Source organism: Cyprinus carpio, chromosome B5, assembly GCF_018340385.1.
Source record: "Cyprinus carpio isolate SPL01 chromosome B5, ASM1834038v1, whole genome shotgun sequence".
Lineage (NCBI taxonomy): Eukaryota > Metazoa > Chordata > Actinopteri > Cypriniformes > Cyprinidae > Cyprinus > Cyprinus carpio.
This window is the reverse complement of record NC_056601.1, coordinates 12,707,843-12,727,612: the sequence shown is the minus strand read 5'-3', so window position 1 is coordinate 12,727,612 and position 19,770 is coordinate 12,707,843. Positions and strand designations below refer to the sequence as shown.

The 19,770-nt window shown below is 36.7% G+C and overlaps 1 protein-coding gene across 1 annotated transcript in view; it reads right to left on the bottom strand.

Moving 5' to 3' along the window:
* The window catches only part of LOC109080799 (extracellular matrix organizing protein FRAS1-like), a 108,607-nt gene extending 89,725 nt beyond the window's left edge, over positions 1–18,882 (bottom strand). Inside the window, exons 1-2 of the mRNA XM_042724434.1 lie at positions 18,372–18,882; positions 17,387–17,418 (exon numbers count right to left, since the gene is read on the bottom strand). Of these exons, the coding sequence (XP_042580368.1) occupies positions 17,387–17,418; positions 18,372–18,438 (99 nt within the window). The 5' untranslated portion in view covers positions 18,439–18,882. The remainder of the gene's footprint in view (positions 1–17,386; positions 17,419–18,371) is intronic.
* Between the last annotated feature and the right edge of the window lie 888 nt (positions 18,883–19,770).

The window sequence follows — 19,770 nt, the reverse complement described above, 5'->3', positions numbered from 1 at the left end:
GAGAGACAACACTGAACGTAACACATGCTAGTACATATCTCCCTGACCTGATGTTCTACAAATAGCTCTGAACAGTTGCACTATAGCAGCGATTGAGCATAAAAATAACGCTGCAACAGACCTCATCTTTAAGGAAAGAGGGAAAGGTTAATGGAAGTGACCTCTGATGCTATGGTATGTACAGTAGATTAAAACCCAAAACAATTAGCAGAAATCAAGGACTATTCATAATGCTTCTGCAGTCTCTCACAAGCTATGTTTCCATTCAAGTTGTTAAAAATCCATAGGAAAAACATGCCTCTACCTAATTTTTTGCAAAATTCTAAAACTGTACATACAATTCACTGCATGCTTCCAGGTGAAATGTAGACTACTGGCAACAAAATTTCAATTTTGGTTCCTTTTCTCACAAATTATGTTTACAGGGGCAGATTATTGATTATTTTTGTGGGGTTCCTTGAACAGTACTATGTTTTGATCTGAAAATACTAGTGAGTGATTTGTAAACTAATACATTTTGAAGTTTGCGTCACATATTCAGCTCCATATGTATGGCTTTTCTGATTTAGTAAACTTGCTTGGTAGCTCACCTCGTACCTGGACTTGCCATGAGGAGCCCCATAAAGACACACAGGAGATAAAAGACTTGTAGAAGCAAGCTAAAACAGCATAGTTGCTTTTGCAAATGTGTCTGCTTTTGTTAACATTATCGATTAGGTTTAGGGTAGGGTTTAATGTAGGTGGTACATTAATTTCAAACATGATTAACATTAGCATTTACATTTGATCACCCATTTCATTTCTCAACTGCCACGATACGTACAACAATGAACATAACATTCATTACCGGATTCATGGTTTTCTGTTTTGGATAAAACTACTTCAGCACTTTTAATACCACTCACTATGCTTCACTTTGAAAGTGTCGTAAAAATTGCAAGAAGCAACATAAAACAATTTTACAAAAATGTTGCCACGGGCAAGTTTGTATAATGAGCTTGGATTGTAAAAATCACAAAATCATCAAAACAAATGGCAAATAAAATAGTGTTTCCATCACCATTTCCAGGGAAACTGCCCCAAAACAGAAAAGCAAACAGAGGTTTAACCATTTGGGAAGAAACTGTATCTCTTTTCTTTTTTGCAAATAAAAAATTTATCCACCTCAAGCAAGCGGGCATGTTTTTTTATGTGCATTTTGAATATTTAATTTACATCTTGGTGTTTCCATCCAGCATTTTACGATATTTCAAACTATTTCAAACTTAAATCAAAATATAAGGAAATTACAATCTGTATCGACACTGACAAGTCCCACACATTGAAGGCGCCCTGTTATTAGACAATCTCAAGTTGTTCTGTTATTGTGAATTTCCAAAGACATCCTGTGACCTTTTTGTAGAGTTCAAGAGAAAAAATACCAGAGAAAGGCAGTGAAGCATGGCGCCAAGTGTCAGCAATAGCACTGCTGCTACCTAGCATGTGTCGCATGTTGGGCAAGTCCCTGGACACACATAGCAGGATAAGTGGCTGCTCTCCAGAGAACTCCAGGCATCGTACCCAGCCCAGGCACACAAAAGAGCACAGCAATCCACTGGCAACACATCAAAGCACAGCACTGTAGTTAGAAAAAAAAACTGTATACGATTTGGGGAGTTTTAGGACTGTGACCAAATACAGTGGACTATAACTGCATTCTACTTGAGAAATGGAATGAGCCCAAAAATGGAAACTTGTGCCCCTTGAGCCAAGTAGATTTTAAAAGGAACTTTAAAAAACTCCATATTTCACAAAGGAACAAAAAGGCAAAACTGCTTTTCACAGCAACAAAAATGCATGCTGATGACTACGTAAAAAAATTTTTTTTAGGTTGAATCCCATCTGAACCCAAGGCTGAATCTCACTTAGACAACCTGGACTATGATCAGAGTCCCTTCAAAAATATATGTGATTAAAAAATAAAATATAATAATCAAAAGATGCATGACACTGATTGAAGGACTGATTGTGTCACACTGATTGAAGGAAATGTGTCTCATGATGAACACAACAGGAAGAAAGCAAAATTGAAAACAAAGCTCTTGATTCTGAATATCCATCTCCTTTGCATGAAAACTAACAGTATTTATATAGTGGTGTAAAGAATGAGCAGAAGTATGTTCAATTGCTAAAAATCAATCTTCATAGAAAGAAAAACTGCTTGACTCTATATAGGACAAGCATCATGCAATTGAGTGAAATAGCATTTGGAAACCCTATTCATCAGGGAGCCATTCAGAGAACGCATAGCGCCTTCGCAGTGCAACAAATGAAATCACAGCCAAGTCAAAAATAGGGACAGAGCTAATGGTAGACCAAAACCTTTAAGTTTTTCCTCACAGTAAGTACTGGAGATCAAGATGTTGACTTGGGTTTTATGGGCAGACTTTGAGGACACAAGTAATGGGTCTCTGGCATACATGCCTGGCTAACACATCTGAGAATGCCCTAACTCTTTGAACCTTGAAGAAAGGGAAGAAAGCACAAATACTTGGAAGACAAGCGAGGTGGATCGTGAGGATGGAGGCGCAGGTTTTGGAACAAGGTCAGTTCCTTTAGAACACAGTGAGGGGTTTCTAACAAAGGATGCATTCACAGTGACCAGTCGACTCACAGTAGTGGGATTTCGCACATAACTCAGCCTTGCCATCCCTTTGTGGGGCACATAAGTAAGTTTACAGTGACAAAAGCCTTCCCCCCTTTCTACCCCCTGGGACCCCTCATTTCTGGCACCCACTTCCCTATTTAAATAATTTAAATGGAGGCAACAAAAGTGCCCTGGTCCACCATATTTGGCTAATTTGGAGGATGCGCTCTTGTTGTCGAGGCTCTTTAAAAAGATAAGACCTTGGCACTTGTAACAATAATGGTATTTGATATGCCATGCCAGCAGGGTCGTAGACACTGCAGGGTCTAATTTAAAAAGGCAATGCAAATCACAAGGTCAGAGTTTTGGCCATTTAAAATGTGTTCCCCAAACAGAATAAACAAACTTTGACAGGTGTCTTTTTTTACGAAAATATATTTGGATTCTAATACGTAAAAATCTGAATGTAATTAACAAATATATGTGTTTATTTGTAATATAAGGTAAATCTAATTTATAAATCTAATATTTGTATTTTATTATTTAATTGTATTCATATACAGTTATTGAGTATCATACTACATATATATACTGCACACAAAAATACATACACACAGAACAAAAGAGAATAAAACAATTATATTCATATACATATAGCTATATGGGATAGAACTGGATATTTAAACTTTTTTTCAGGCTGTGATTCACTGTTTTGCTCTCTGATCTATGTGGGAGTTCACATTTTCACTTTTTTAGGCGAACAATATAAATTTTCAGTGAATTGCTTGTTTAAGTTACAATACAGCTCATCAGAATAACAAAACTGGTACAAAACAATGTGCTGACCTGGACATGACCCCTGAAAAGCTAAAGATGTGTATTTCGGTCTTACTGCCTGGAGGCAACAGTCTTGTATATCACACATCTAAAGTGCCATCCAATGTTCATCACAAAACATCTCAACAAGAAGAAAGGACTGGTAAAGTAATAGATAGTGATATGCTACACTTTACACTTTCTCCACCTGGGACACTCAGCAGGTGTTTTTCAGTGATACTTGTACATAACCATCACAAAGGCTGAAGTAGAGAGATGGTGGAAGTTCTGATGTGTCTACCTTTCCCATTGTTCAGTTGGAAAACAACACTGGTTACCAAGCATTAAGTCTTGTCTTTCTTCAGGGGGGTCAAAAAGAGGAGGCTTTTGTATATGGCTTAGCTTGAACACCTCTGGTGCTCATTAATATGGCTTTGTCATGGCATGACTCTAGGGCAGGGAGTGGAACGCCTGTCTGGTTGTTAAACCTTGACTAAGCCACTGATTGACCATGACTCCCATCATAGCATAGTGGTATTTCTGATGTCAAAATGGTCATTCAAAAAGAAATAACACATAAAAAATGATGCAATATGCAATATACAATTACTCTCTCTCTAAACAAGTGTCAGTCAATGCAGTAAAACACTTATACTCCAGAGGGAGTCTGTTCAATAAAAGGTGCCCCTTGATTACTTACCTGGTGCCTCAACTTGTCCACCTCCTGACCCAATCCTGACTGAGTGCAACAACATCCACACTTCCCTCTCAAAGGTCAATCTTCTATTCTTTGTGTAAGCTCTTAACGTAAAGCAGAGTTGTACCTTAAAAGCAGTGTCTTTCTTCACATAGATCCCAAAAATAAAAAAATAAAAATTACTTTTTCGTTGAATAATCATCCCTTTTTCTACTTTCGATCACTTTCTTGATTTCTTTGAGGGGAGGGTCTATGGGTAACCAAACTAAACTTACGATTTTAAATGATTTAGAAAGTTTAAACTCTGCCTGGCTAGCAGCAATGTTTCCAGCAATGTTTAAGAAGAGGAGGTGGTCTTTAGTGGCTGTTTGTATCCATTGGACCACACGAATGTGTACATTACGAAAAGCAATCTACCTCTGGAAGTGGTCAAAAGTGAACAAGCGCCAAACCTGTATTTAGCATTGTCCATGTGTCGTCGGATCAACAAAAATACATCCTCACACACGAATGGTGGATGAAAGCTCTGCTCACTCATTATAACTCCCATTCCATGGAACAGTAGAAAGAGGTGGCTTATCTTGAGTGCCTCTGGTGCTTATTAATTTGGCTTTGTTATGGTATGACTTGAGGGCAGGGAGTGGAACGTCTGTCAGGTTCTTAAACCCAATTTAGGTTCTGAACTACTGCTTGACCATGAAAGATGAGTATTTCTTATATAGGCACCAAAAAAGGGAAACAAAATTCAAACTGAAATTAAGCAATTATTAATGAAATTATTATTAAATTCTTCTTATTACATACTTCTTTTCTATTTTAATATTTTTTTTAAATACAATTTGAATAAATATATTTTAAAGCAACACTCGCCCATTGTATACATTTTGCAAATTTTGAACACAGAAAAGTTACATAGTGTTGCTTTGAATGTCATTTTATCATTTATAATAAAGGCAAAGATGAAGCCATTACTCCAGTCTTCAGTGTCACATGATCCTTCAAAAAAACTTCTAATATGCTGATCTGGTGCTCATGATACATTTCATTATTATTATCCATGTTAAAAATGGGCTGCGTAATATTTTTGTAGAACATTCTGATACATTTGACTGTAATATTTTTAGGATTCTCTGCTGAATGGACAGCTCAAAAGAACATTTATTTATAAATTGAAATTTTCTATAACATTATAAAAGTCTTTATTGCACTGTATTTTATTTATCTTAACATTGTTTTAACTCATTTTAAAACCAATTTTAAATTATTTTAATGTTTTTTAAATTCCTTGCTTTTATTGTTGTGATTTTTTTTATGATTATTTTAATTCCTTCTGTGTAAAGCACTTTGAATTACACATTGTGTATGAAATGTGCTATATAAATAAACTTTGCCATGTCTTGCTTTTATCGTCACTGTTGATCAATTTAATGTGTCTTTGCTGAATAAAAGTATTATTTTCCTGAACCCTAACTTATATGTGCATGACGTGGCTCACTGAGCTGCTCTATGAAAATATTTAAAAGGAATGAAACACCTGAATCACACCTGGACCCAGCTTATCAAAGTAAATGTGTTGTCAAACTCTTCCCCATGAGAAAAGATATCAGAGTATTTATTCACAGCACTGTCAGAGGCCCCTCCCACTACTGATACTTTGTTCTTTGGCACTCACCGGAGATAGAGAAAGCTTGAATACTTTGCATTGATCATTTCCGAGACATTTTACTTCAAACACCTCTTCAACACAGAGAAACCAAGTATATCAATGTGAAAGGTTTTGATTCTTTGGTCTCCATCTATAACCCCTAAAATATGATTTGAAGCTCTAAAGCAAGTAAAGGAACTGAAAAGCAAATTACATTTCCCATAAACCTTCTCAGATGGATTTACCACGTCGGTCACGCAAATGGTAATTTTCACCCATTCGCCTGCTCGTGAAATGACAAAACAGTCGAAGCTAATGACAGATCATCTGATAATACCTTGAAGGATTGCCCTCCCCTTCCGTAGCTCTCTTTTTTCATAATCTTTCCGCTGTAAATTACAGTTTTCCCCATTAAGAAGCACAGCAGACTCTATCCAGGTGTTTTGCACCACTAACAATAACTGTCATGACACCTGAACAGAGAGAGACTAAGTGTAGCATTCGTTTGATGTCTAAAGGGATGACAAGAGAGGAGAAGAGGAAAAGACAGGTGGTGAGACAAAGACAGCTGTGGGATAACCACAGGGAATGCAAAGAAATTGAGCACTAGCAGTCTCACAGCGCTGTCTACCTGCAAATCATCCCTTAGCACAGAGACTTGACCGGAGAGTAAAGACAGAACACACAATGAACAAGAGCATTCCTTTCAACACAGAGACATCAGGAGAGCATGACGCCAAAGAGAAAGAGAATATAAAAAGATAGAGAATGATTTTTGCAGGACTGAGTCAGTTGCTGAACTACTAGACAACTCATTACCCCTAACATCTTTTATGATTTATGAATACACCAGTGACAAAAGTCACAAATTTGTCTCAAAAGAGACATGTTTGGGACATGTTGATACTACGCTGTAGAAAAAAAAAAATTAATCAGCAGTTGAGAAAACTTGAGGCACCAGCGAAAAATAATGTTTTTATTTGTGTCTACATGAATTGGGATACATTTAAAAACGGCATTTCATTTCAAAAAGCTCTCTGTCCACACTAGCGCTTTCATGCATTATCTTAAAGTTTCTCATCCACACTGAAACTTTGGAAAATGCTAAATTCACCTTAATCTGTATTCATAAAACCCCATAAAGGCTCAGAGATGATACCAAACATAATAAAGTTCTCAAGCTATTCTTCTGTCAGCATTGTTTTATTTAGAAAATATCTCACTATTCACTGACGCATCCAAATTGCGCTCAATCACCATAATATGTTCGCTCTAAAACACAAATGCCCTCATGTTTTGCCGCAGGACAGCAATTGCAAGTAATTTTCTGTCATCTTTGCAAGACTATGATAAGAAGAGCGTACAAAGAAACATTACTTTAGCAACAGTGTGAAAGTGAATAGCACACAACAGACACAATACCAGTACAAACATGCATCTATCGGTACAATATGCGTGACATGACTAAACATGCATCATCATTATAGAATTACTTGGTTTTCACAGTCTACATCACGATGCAAAAACAGCGTTTTCAAACGTATCCACTTCACATTTTCAAAAAGCTCAATTTTTGCAGAACAAAAACACTGTCTCAGTGTGGACAAGGCCAAAACACAGAGGAAAAAAAATGCATTTTTAAATGTATCAGGATTAGTGTAGACATTAGCTTCGTTTCAAATGTGTGTAGCATTTTTAAGCAAACTGAAAAGGTTATATAGATACTTCTCTACAAACACTGAAATGGATGAAAACACTAAATAGAACTAAAAGATCTATTAATTCCAAATGAATATGTCTGTCTATATTATCATGTCTTTATAAATTCATGCTTTGTCCAAAAATACACATTTTGATGTGCATCAACAATGATCAAATGGAGAATATTCACCAGCTCATATTAAATGGCCTAAAATGATTTTTTTTTCATGTAATTTTAACATTTTCTACATTTGATAGTTCAGTCAAACATTTAAAATAGAATCTGACAAAACTGAAGTTAGATTTTTTTACAGTGTAGGTATGCACTGATATGAAAAGTTTGGCCAAAACCATAACCAATAATTATTAATATTTAATAAGCAATATATATTGTCTGTTATTAGATATAAATCTTTACATGCTTCAAATCGTACTAAACATCATATATAGTAGAAAACTTTTTTTTTCTTTACTATCCCACAATCATTTTTGAAATAAAGTATTAACATGCTTTTGGCCAACTAAAAAAAAACAAACAAAAAAAACAAAAAAAACAAAAAAACAAGTTGAATGGAATATATTACTCACAAATATGAGAATAAAGAAATATATGCTTGTGCCACAGATGACATTTTTTACACAGAGAATTGTAATAGTGTTTTACAATAATTTGGACAAATAGAAATAATGTCACATTTAACAGACAATGAAAACATTGTTTTCATTTAACATTTAACAAGTAGTTTATGCCTGGCATTAGCACAATCTGTCTTGGCTGGCCACTTGTGATCGGATCACCTGAGACATTAATACCAGGTGTAAACAATTCCAACCTGTTCAATTTCATCTATCCTACTGGAAGTGTGAAAACTGTGGGAAAAATGAGAAGAAAACAAAGCCCCAGTGGGTTTGGCTGTTGAACTGAGCTTGCGGGTGATCTGCTTTGAACTGATGAGATTAATGATGTCTCTGGAACTCTGTGTGGAGGGCGGTGAACAATCGGAGGGGCTTGTTTACCTTGAAGGCCTGCCACAAATGTAAGTACACTTAGTTTGCTGACTCAGTTCTGCATAAGAAAGAAGGTAGAGGCCGTCTGCTATTTCCAGCAGACAAGATAATGAATGCCTGTGTCCAGCGGGAAGGCATGGGGCAGCATGACCCTGAGCAGATGTAATTGCATTCTATTAATACACCCACAGGTTTGTTTGTAGCATCTAGACACCACTGAGAAGCAGGGGCTTCAGGGCTTACATGGCAGCTGGCTGCTAAAAAGACCCTCTAACTCTAACCCAAGCTAGGCACAACTAGTTCAACTGAGGACAAGCTTTGATGTCCTTTCCTTTTTTTAAAAGACAGCTTGTGTAGCTGAGCATATAATTTCCTAATCTTTGAAAAGTTTAATGGCAAAAGAAAACTGGAGGAATCATCATATAAAAAGATGGTTATTAAATACTTCCATTCAATTAACTGGTAAGTGAGCCAAAGGCAGTTTAGAAAACCAGAACAAAGAGAATGAAACTGATTACTTCACTAATTAGTACAAACTTGTTCTCTGTTACAGTAGATAGACAGACACCTGTCAGTGATTTACACACTTCCTGTCAAAGTTTGACCCCCACACTAAAGTCGCTTACGAGAAGGACCATTACGTAAAGGTCACTAACCTTTAGAGCCCTCACTAAACCCACCTCCTCCATTGTGTTGATCTGAACCCCCACGTCTTTTTAATTCTCATCCAACTCTTAAAGAAACACCCTGGGGGGCTTTCCGTTGGGGGAAGTGGCCTAGCAAAAAAAGTGGAAAATTTAAATGTAATAAATAATAATTTGTGATATACACTTGTTCAAGTGTAGTTCAAGTGTGCTATAAAAGATTTCTATTTTTTTATTTAAATAAATGCAGCTCTTTTGAACATTCTATTTATCAAATAATCCAGCAAAAAATCTTAGATTCCAAAAAAAAAAAAAAAAAAAAGAAAATATTTATTTAAAGCTACAGTCTGTAACTTTTTTTTTTTGGTTAAAAATGATCCAAAATCAATATTTGAGCAAGTACATAACCAGCCAGTGTTCAAAACTATTGCCTTACTTTAGTCTGTTTCACAACGGTTAGCTTAGAATGTTATCTAATTTTAGTGGTAGGGGTAGGTTTTCATGGGAAATTTGAGCATGCTGCTGTGTCTGTAAACATACAGATTGAGTTCCAGTATTGTGCTAAATTCTGACCCCTGCCAGATTATTACCCCCCATAGTATTGGTAGGTTTAGGGCTAGGTGTGGGGGAAGGGTTAGGATTAGGCAATCAGATAGCAACCAGAGGGGTAATAATTTGGCAGGGGGTCGAAAATGGGCACAACACCGGCTAATAGTCTATATCACATGTGCAGATGCTGCAGGTGGTGGATCGTTAGCCTTATCTCACAGCAGCTGGAATAATTACATTTATCATTTTGATGGCGGATTGTAATCCAGAAAGGATTATGTGTTTATGAAACACACGTGACTGAAATTAAATTATTCCAGTTTTAAATGTGCATCCGATTACATTTAGTCTGGGAGTACACAGGATTTATTTTAAAGAGAACCAGTCCAAAGGAAGAATAATTTGCTTTTTGGGTTAAAATAATTTCTTAATATGCAATTCGAATGGTATGACAATTAGAGATTAGACTGCACATAAATTTAAATCTACACACTAATACACACTACATACATGTAGTCACGCAATGCTGATGTTGTAAACAAAAACAATTTGAGAATAAAGTATAACAATGATAATAATTTGCATGGTTTGATGTGTCATGAACTGATCGATCGTTAGATTTAATCACCATTGGTAGCGTGTTTTATTGTAATGCTTTTTTTCCCTCAGTTGGTCAGAACAAACGTGGCAGACTTGTTACCTTCTTGTTCTGATGACAATATCCGGCTAAAATCCACATTTGCGTCATATATTCCAAGACGTAGGCTAGAATCTGTGATTCCTAAGTACAGTATCCACACCGGTGCGGTGACTGACAGCCACAAATGCTCCTCAAAACATTATATTCATCCACGCTGGAGCTGTGCCTGCGTGCAACCCATGTAATGAAAATAATTCTGCAAGTAACTGCAATTGCAGGTTTCAAACAGAGAGGGCGACTTAGAGACTGCAGCTTTAAATTATAATATTTCAAAATATTTCTGTTGTTCAGATAAATGCCTGGGTGAACATAAGACAACATTTGAATGGCAGTGTTCGTTATTCATTGAGTAACACAAGACAAACTTAGTTTCTTGCATCCAATTTCAGAAATTTGCATTATGAATAGTTTCTTACAAAAAGGAACATATAGCCCACACACAGCTTAAAGACAAACAAATAAACATTGACAATGAACCTCTTAAAATGCGTCAGATGCTCAAGACAATGTCACAGGTTAGTGCAACCAATCCAACAGCTCTGAAGAATTTGGCACATTTCTCAGTTTCAAGTATCAGCTGTAGTTCTTAAATGCTACTAAACAGCCTTATCAGACTAGCAAAGAAATACATCACAGTATTTACACAATACAACACATAATACATATACACAATTATGTTTCCGCTTAATGTTTTTACCACAACACGCTAAAAGGTCTATCCGAATGAAACTAACCTGTATAAATGATTGGCTCTGAGATGTTATATCTTTTGATTGCAGTGCATATGTTTGCAGTCTTTAATTTAAAGAACAGTCCTGCAATTAAGGAGTTTGACTATAAAGCACTGCAAAAGTCTGCCATGTGTTTGCTTTCTAATTCCCCACCATTTAAAATGGCACCGGTGATAAGGGGCCATTCATGAGGTGGATTAATATTTCCACAATAGACACCCAGCGTTTCCCTTTTAAACTGGCAAAACATCTCAGGAGTTTCCATTCAACACTCTGAAAAGGAGCTTTGTAATAAAATTCCAAGAAACAATCAAGATAAGGATCACACACCTTAATTTTATCACAAAACACACCTAAATTACTCTCATAAATGCCAGCCTGGATTGAATTGATGCTGATTATAAAAGCTATTCATTTTGCTGCATGAACCTGCCAGGGGCTTGCCTCTAGTTAAGTTCGTTATCAAATGCTGCTAAAGAACGTGGAATTGGAAGACAGTTTCCTTAGCTGAGGCTTGATGTGAGATCCCTTGTTATCAGTTGGGACTTTCGCCAAGACCTGTGGATTCGATGTGTGAAGATCTCTTTCTACCAGCAAAACAAGTGCAAACTCAGACCTGTCGTCTTGTGCGGCAGGCCACACCGGGAAGCCTTTGTTTTGCCACTGAACAGGAGAACATGAGCAAGAACCAAAATTAGGCACTTGAGGGGGGAGAAGGCTGGAGCCAGAGACAGGCCCCGTCTGGCTGTCTTTCCTCAGGCTACCATCTTTCCACACCTCTGTTGCTTCACCTCCGCTTGTCTCCATGGAATTCACAGAAGCAGCCATGTTCAAAGACACAACGGAAACAAAAGCAGGGGCGAAGTCACAGATGTGCAGATAATCACAAGGAGATGCTGAATCTCTGACATGACACTTTCCACAAAGATTCTCCTCTTAAAATTAAAGACTTTATGAGCAATTCAACTTTGGTTTGACCTTTGAACGAGGTCTTTCAGTTCATCCTGCACAACAGTAGTCCTCCATTCTCAAAAGATCCAGCTTGTGGTGGATCAGCAGGGGATGAAATTGTACTGCATGAAGTGTTGAATCCTAAATGTCAGAATGAATCATGTCTGAACATGAATTATTCTGACTGCCTATGATTTGACTGCACTTAAGGCAGAGCGACAGGTAGCCGAACTCAGCTGTTTTCTTCTGGAGTTCATTTCACACGACATCTCATATAACACTGAAGCCCCAGATAGAGTAAAATTTTAATCTGAGGAAAACCAAAAGTCAAATCAAATGGAAGCCTCATAGACATTTCCTTATTTGACCCAGCAAACATCTATTTATCCACCCATCCATACCCAAAGTTTGTTTCAAAACTTTCAACCAAGCCTCTGTGCAGCCAACATTCAAAGTCTGTCTTAATAAACTCTAAAAAACTGTTTTTACTGAAAAAAATAGCTGTTAACTTCTTTAAATGTGACCCTGGACCAGTAAACATCATAAGGGTAATTTTTTTTAAAAATTGAGATTTATACATTATCTGAAAGCAGAAGCTTTCCCTTGATGTATGGTTTGTTAGGACAGGACAATATTTGGCCGATACAACTGAAAATCTGGAATCTGAGAGGGCAAAAAAATCTAAATAGAGAAAATCACTTTCAAAGTTGTCCAAATTAAGTTTTTAGCAGTGCATATTACTAATCAAAAATTGAATTTTGATGTTTTTTCGATAGGAAATTTACATAATATTTTCATGGAACATAATCTTTACTTAATATCCTAATGATTTTTGGCATAAAAGAAAAATCAATAATTTTGACCCATACAATGTATTTTTAGCTATTGCTAAAAATATACCCCAGCGACTTCTGACTGGTTTTATGGTCCAGGGTCGCAATTGTCAATTCACTTCAATTCTTCCTTTTAACATCCAAATCTGAATTGTAATATTGTATCCTGTTTGCTCCCTCAATATAAATTCAGGAAAATGCATTCTCAGTTCAATTCTGAATAGCACTCAGTCTTCATCTCTCCCAAAACCAAAACCATCTTCACCCAAAAATGGACATTCTGTCATCAATTACTCAACCTCAAGTAATTTCAAACCTGTAGACTTTCTTTCTTCTGTGCAACATAAAATAAGATATCTTGAAGAATGTTTCAGCATTTTGTCCATACAATGGAAGTCAACAAGCACCAAAACCGCTTGGTTCCCAATGTTCGTAAAATTAATTTATTTAATGTTAAGCTTTGAAACAGCATGAAGGTGAGTAAATGATGCCAGAATTTTCAATTTTGGATTATCTATCCTTTTAACTCAAAATGTGCCCCCTTTTTAACCTTTCAGTAGGCAGAGAGAGAAAAGTTGTTTGGAGAAACAGGTCATCACCAAATTAATAACAAAAACATTAGACAAAAGTTGGTTGTTCCTGTGAGGTTATGTTTAAGAATGCGCACCATTTAAAGCTAACAATCTGTCAACAGCCTTAAACAATTTGCAAACACACGTCAACTAAGAGCTGTAAGATAATCACTTGGAATAAACTGAGGAACAAAAGGCGATGACCTCCAGACAAACACCTCAGAAATGGCACCTTCAAGCTAGAACTAGATGTTTGAGGATGTTTTAGACAGTTCAGCCTGCTTGGAGTGCTTGTCTATTAGTCAAGGAGGGTGTTTGCTTTTAAACAAGCCTCTATGTACACGCATGAAGAACAATTCAAAATCTGTGCTCTGTTTGAGCATCCATGAAATCCCAGATCCAGGAATTTAAAGACTGCTAAGCCACTTTTTAAACATCCCTGCATGCTCTTTATCCAACTGCTATATTGCTGTTTAGCTCAATCAGTGGGACAAAATCATATGTGTTTAAGGGGCCAGAAAGGGGTCAAAACCAGTTTGGTACCTAAAGGACTGCAGGATTACCCAATAAAGCTTTGTGAGGTAATCCACACTAGGAAGCGTATGGAATACCCCATTCATTAACAGAGCATGAACAAACAGGCTCTGCTTACCACAAATGATAACTGTAGAAATTAATTCTAACAGTAAATAAAAAGGGTTGTGATTACTATCAACAGAGAATGTCAGTTCTATGAAGTGTTTTAATGTATGTTTCCATGTAAAAGTCTGCATGATTAGGGTTCAACTTCGGATTCAGGTGCATTGAGTGCATATAAAACAGGCCAAGTATTAAATGACCAATCAAGATGTAAAAGTAAAGATGGTCTGTGAACATTAGAAAAACACGGTAATGAGGCTTAAAATGATGAGAACCTCCGTGTGTCTTGAGGTCATGAAGCCCTGGGCTTTATCCTCTGAAGATCATGCCTGAAAGACATCATGGGTGGCATGAAAGCACCAGAATGAACATCAGTTACTGGTGACGCTCACACTACTAATACATCTTAATTGTAGTAACATTGTATAGTTTCCATGATGGAATTTATTGGGAGGTTAAAATTACAAAATAAAATCCCAAACCAATATACAGTTGCATGCCAAAGGGAACCCCATGCATAATCTGTGAAAATGTGAATAATTTGAACAAAATTAGAGATAAATTATAAATAAAAAATAAATATTTTTTTTTTTTTTTTTTAATGGTCGTAGCTCATCTGGGTAACCCCACACAGTATTTAGAACCAAGGGTTCACAATCTTTTGAAGGGGGTTATTTTAATAATTTCAGCTATTTTTGGTCTTGTGGACTATATGTAAACATCTTTTATGTAAAATATCTTACTCAGGACAGTACTAAATAAAAAATAAAATGCATTTTGTATGATCTCTCTTATTTTGTTAAAATTGTTCACATTTTCACAGATTCTGTAGGGGTTCCCGAACTTTCGCATGCAACTATAAATACAGACGTTGAATCTTTTTGAACCATGTTACTTTGAAACTTACAAAGTTAGTAAGTAGTCAATTACCAAATTGTTCAGTGTGAAAATCACTTTTACTCCCACTAAGTCTTAGATAAATTGTAGCTACACTGAAATTAGCTAAATATTTTCTTTTAAAGCCAATCAAAGAAGCAAAATCTGCACCATTTCTCTGTTAAGTCAGTTCTATTCTTGAGTTGCCCTACATTTCGATTGCTTAGAGGCGGACTACTTGCAATGCAAGGAATTTGTGCCCCAGGGCACGAGTGATATGTTTAGATGCGGTGTTGTACCTTATTTCAGAGTGTGCTGCTGAATGGAAAGGGTGAGTGCTATTGCACTGGGTCTCATTAATCTTTATACTGTATTCATTGCAAGGACTCTTCACAGCAGAAACGCACAAAACTGCTGTTTTCTTCCAGTGCCTGCTAAAATGAAATTAGCACTCCTGAGATGTCCCCGCATCTGTCATTTCATCTACTGTTTTAGTTCATATGCATTTAACACTCTCTGTTTTCAAAATGCTGAAGGCTGAAGTAGCAGAGTCATAAATAATGACAGAAAAACTTCAGACCAACTGCCAAATAACTCTCAACAGGCTCTTCAAATTACATATTCATGTTCAACCTAATGTCGCACAACAATAATTACATATACATGTTCACCTTCATGTCACTGTTACACACAACAACAAATGGTTAGTTTCTGCCAGCATTAAAAACAAACAAAACAAACAAACAAACTGACATGGTTCTCAAGAATCATTTCTTATTATTAACAAAGTTGAAAAAGTTGTAATACTTAAATGGTTAGTTCACCCCAAAAAGAAAATTCTGTCATTAATTATTCACCCTCATGTCGTTCCAAACCTGTAAGACCCTCGTTCAGCTTCAGAACACAAATTAAGATTTTTTTGATGAAATCCGAGAGCTCTCTGCCCTCCCATAGACAGCAATGCAACTGTAATGTTCCCAGGTCCAGAAATGTAGTAAGGAGATCAGTAAAACAGTCCATGTGACATCAGTGGCTCAACTTTAAATTTGCGAAGCTAATTTATGTGTGTGCATGCTCACGCTTTCCACCAAAGTGTAAAAAACACTGATTACGTTCTTGGGTACTCTCCAAAAGTACCCAGCGGAAGACGCAACTTGGGGGAGAAGAACAGTTGAATAAGGTCATTATTTTTGTTTTCTTTGCGCACAAAAATTAGTGGTTTGGAATGACACGAGGGTGAGTAATTAATGACAGAATTTTCATTTTGGGGTGAACACACTTTATTCTTGTGCTACTTTCAGGATTCTTTGATGAATAGAAAGTATATAGAAAGGAACAGCACTGATTTGTAACAGAAATGTTTTGCATCATTATAAATGTCTTTAGAGTAACTTTGATAAAGACTTAACCATTCACTTGTTATCTTAACTAGTGCTTTGATTTTGCTAACAACTTCTGAAAAGAGTTTGGAGTCATAATTGCTACTTAAATCCTCTCTTTTTTCATATCAGGACTCTTTGGCTCCTTGTCCAGGTGTTTTGGCTGGCTTTTCTTTTGAACTCCAAAGAGCCTCTTCCTGACTCCCTCCAGCATGTCTCCACCTGTCCATGACCGTCATCCCAAATCCCCCCCCCTTTCCCCACAAAGCCTCTTGAATCCCATGAGGAGCCGTGTTATCGGGAATAATGCACACATACTATTCACTTCCATTCCCAGTTCTCAGGGAGTGAAGGAAGGTCTCCCACTGCTGTGTTTACACTTCTTTTAATCACTGTCATTACACAATAGCAGAGACAGAGATGTGTCATTACTCTCCATTAAACCACAAAGAATACCTGGTGTGCACCACAATTCCATGTATGAAAGTTGTGTTAAGCATTTCTGTTGGATTTTTTCTTTGTAACTTTTATGCACTTACAATCTCAATATTCATGAAAAGATTAGACACACGTTAACATCCAAAACATTAATTCTGCAAAAGGAATAACAAAAGCGCGATCTCATCATTCAAAACCACAAAACCCATGGGAATCTGAGAGGTGTCGTGCAATTTGCACTGAGGTGTAGAAGAAACACCTAAATATAAGGTTTCTTTCCATTTCTCAAAATACATAATCTACACCATCTACTCATTACCATTCACAAAGTCAGCACGTTCATTATTTATGAGGCACTTCTCCTCAAATACATCTGTAGTGACTGTGAGACCCATTCTGACTGATACTTTATAAGGCGAATCCTTTCAAAGCCAGTGCTGTGATAATGGGCCTCTAAATAATTAACAACACAATGGCTTGCATAAATGGGCCAGGATTATTGCTTAAAGCAACAGATCTCAACACAAGTACATTAATCAGATTAAAAAGAAGCGAAAATAAGAAGAGGAATGGATACGTACCGCAAACAATGAGCCTTGATGGACACATGCTCCTGTGGATGAAGAAAATGAGGTGAACAAGAGTGGAAAAGGATCGATACATCAGCTTTCACTTGCAGGCCAATTGACAAGTTCATGATTAATGGTGGACAAATGACACAGTCATGGCAATCATGTGTCCAACAATGCCTTAAATTCCCTTGCTGTCACCCAATGTGAAAGAACACAAAATATTGTCACACGGTTCATTAATTAAATTTAATGGTTTACCCTCAAAGGCTGTAAAAACAAGGATGTCAGCATGTTATAATTTTATAGGTTTGACATTAATTTACAATGTTGACACAAATACAAATGGGAATAATCACCCTTAAATATTTAAATAAAGTTTGTATGCAGCTAAACTGTCTATGTGTGTGTGTGTGTGTATCACTTAAAAATCAAGCAAACTAACCAGAAAACAAATGCATTTAACACAATAAAAAATTGCATTAGGTAATCGTGAAAACATGGTCCAGAAACTCTTGTGAAGATCAAGTTAACTGTGTTATGATGTCTATAAATAATATCAAAGTTTTACTTCTCAAAGAAAGCATGCTTCCCTAAGGAAATACACGTTTATCTTGAGAATCAATAGCCATAATGTTGACTGTCAAAGAACTTTTAAATAATAATCATTGGCGACTGGTGAATTTATGCAAATGTATCAAGTTGATGTGGGAAGATCAAGATAAGAGATAGGATGCGGGCGCCGTTTCATAAACAGCATCCCTCTAAAACATCGTAGTCATGCGGTTATTTAATATTACAAGACTGTCTATTGCGCATTGCTTTTTTTATCGCGTATTTCCACGCGTACCCATGGGACAAACAGATTTATCTAGAATTGTAAATCTATTTTATTGCAACTAACAGTTCAAAAAAAGAATGCGCGCTGATCTGCGAGTTTAATCTGTATTAGGCAACCAATGAATTAAGAAGAAATCATGATAACAGAAACACCAACCTTTTGCTCCGGGTAAGCTGGTGGTGTATCCAATTAAAACGGTTAGGAGGATCCAAACAGGACCCATATTCACTTAAGAAACTGTGTTAATCCAAAATGCTCAAAAATACAACGGCTTTAACTTGAATGTGAATTAGTGCGTATCATCGCTGCTCTCCTGTGGACTCAAATCAATCACCAGCGCCTGAGCTTGAAGTCTTGCAGACGGTCGGTATCGTTACTGGTGTGCATCCAGTCCGAGTAGATACAGTCCAGTGAGCTATCCGGCGAAACTTCCTCACAGAGAGCGGTTCCCACACGAAAATCCTTCCTCTTAAAAGTACGGGGCCATTACTAAGACAACTTGAACGCGTGTAATTACAGGGGAACACGCACTAACAACCACTGAGCGTACGAGCCGCTCTTTAAAGTGAGTTATTGGAGACACGACCAGCTGCATTCACGAGTTGAGAAGCCCCCTCCTCCCCCTCTACCAATGTGGGAACAAAACCTATGGCCAAAGTTTTGACGGGTTTAGATTTTGTGGCAGTCTTTGAGTTCTATGGAAGAAACTAACGTTTTTGCGTTTTGTTTTTTTTTAGGTTGTGTTTAAAATGCATTCCAAACTTGGTGGAAGCGTGCAAATTATATTTCTACAACTTTGTGAGTGCATTAGAATAAGTTTTTTTTTTTTTTTTTTTTTTTTTTTTTTACAAATATTTACACAATACTTAAATAGTAGTGATCTTAAGGGTCAATGATTCCTAGGTCACGTGCAGCAGCGCAATCTGATCCTTGCTTGGTGCTCATTCAAGGACAAAACAGAAAATTCTTCAGCATTTGTAGACTTAGGAAATACATTCAGACCTTTTTAACCATGATATATATTCAAATGTTGTTTTAAAATTTCTTCACATATCTTATCTATAAAACCATGATTGCTCTATTCATAAGAGACCATACCTCTTGTAATTACACACTTATGATTAAATGTTTACATACATGGCTAGCAAAACCTGTCTTTGTTCATCTTCCCTTAACAAGGATATTTTTAATTTGAAGGAAAAAAAAGGCAGAAAGTACTGCATTGCTATTCAATCTGAGCTTGATTAGTTAGAAAAAGTGTGTAAGCGAAAGCGACAGTTTCTACTGCCACCTGCTGTTATAGGTAAGGGATGACGGTAAGAATTTTTTTTTCTAGGCCCAAATTGTACAGACGATTAATATATTAAGTGACCTTTAACCCCACAGAAGCCTTCAGCCTACAGGAAGCGCATCTTCCCAGTGAAGTGGATATTATGAATATTGCTGGTTCTTTGATGAACTGCTTTTTTTCTTATAAGTTGGTTTGGACAAATGCATCTGTAAAATGCATAACTGTAAATGTAAATAGTGTATATACAGAAGTCTGCATAGTTTT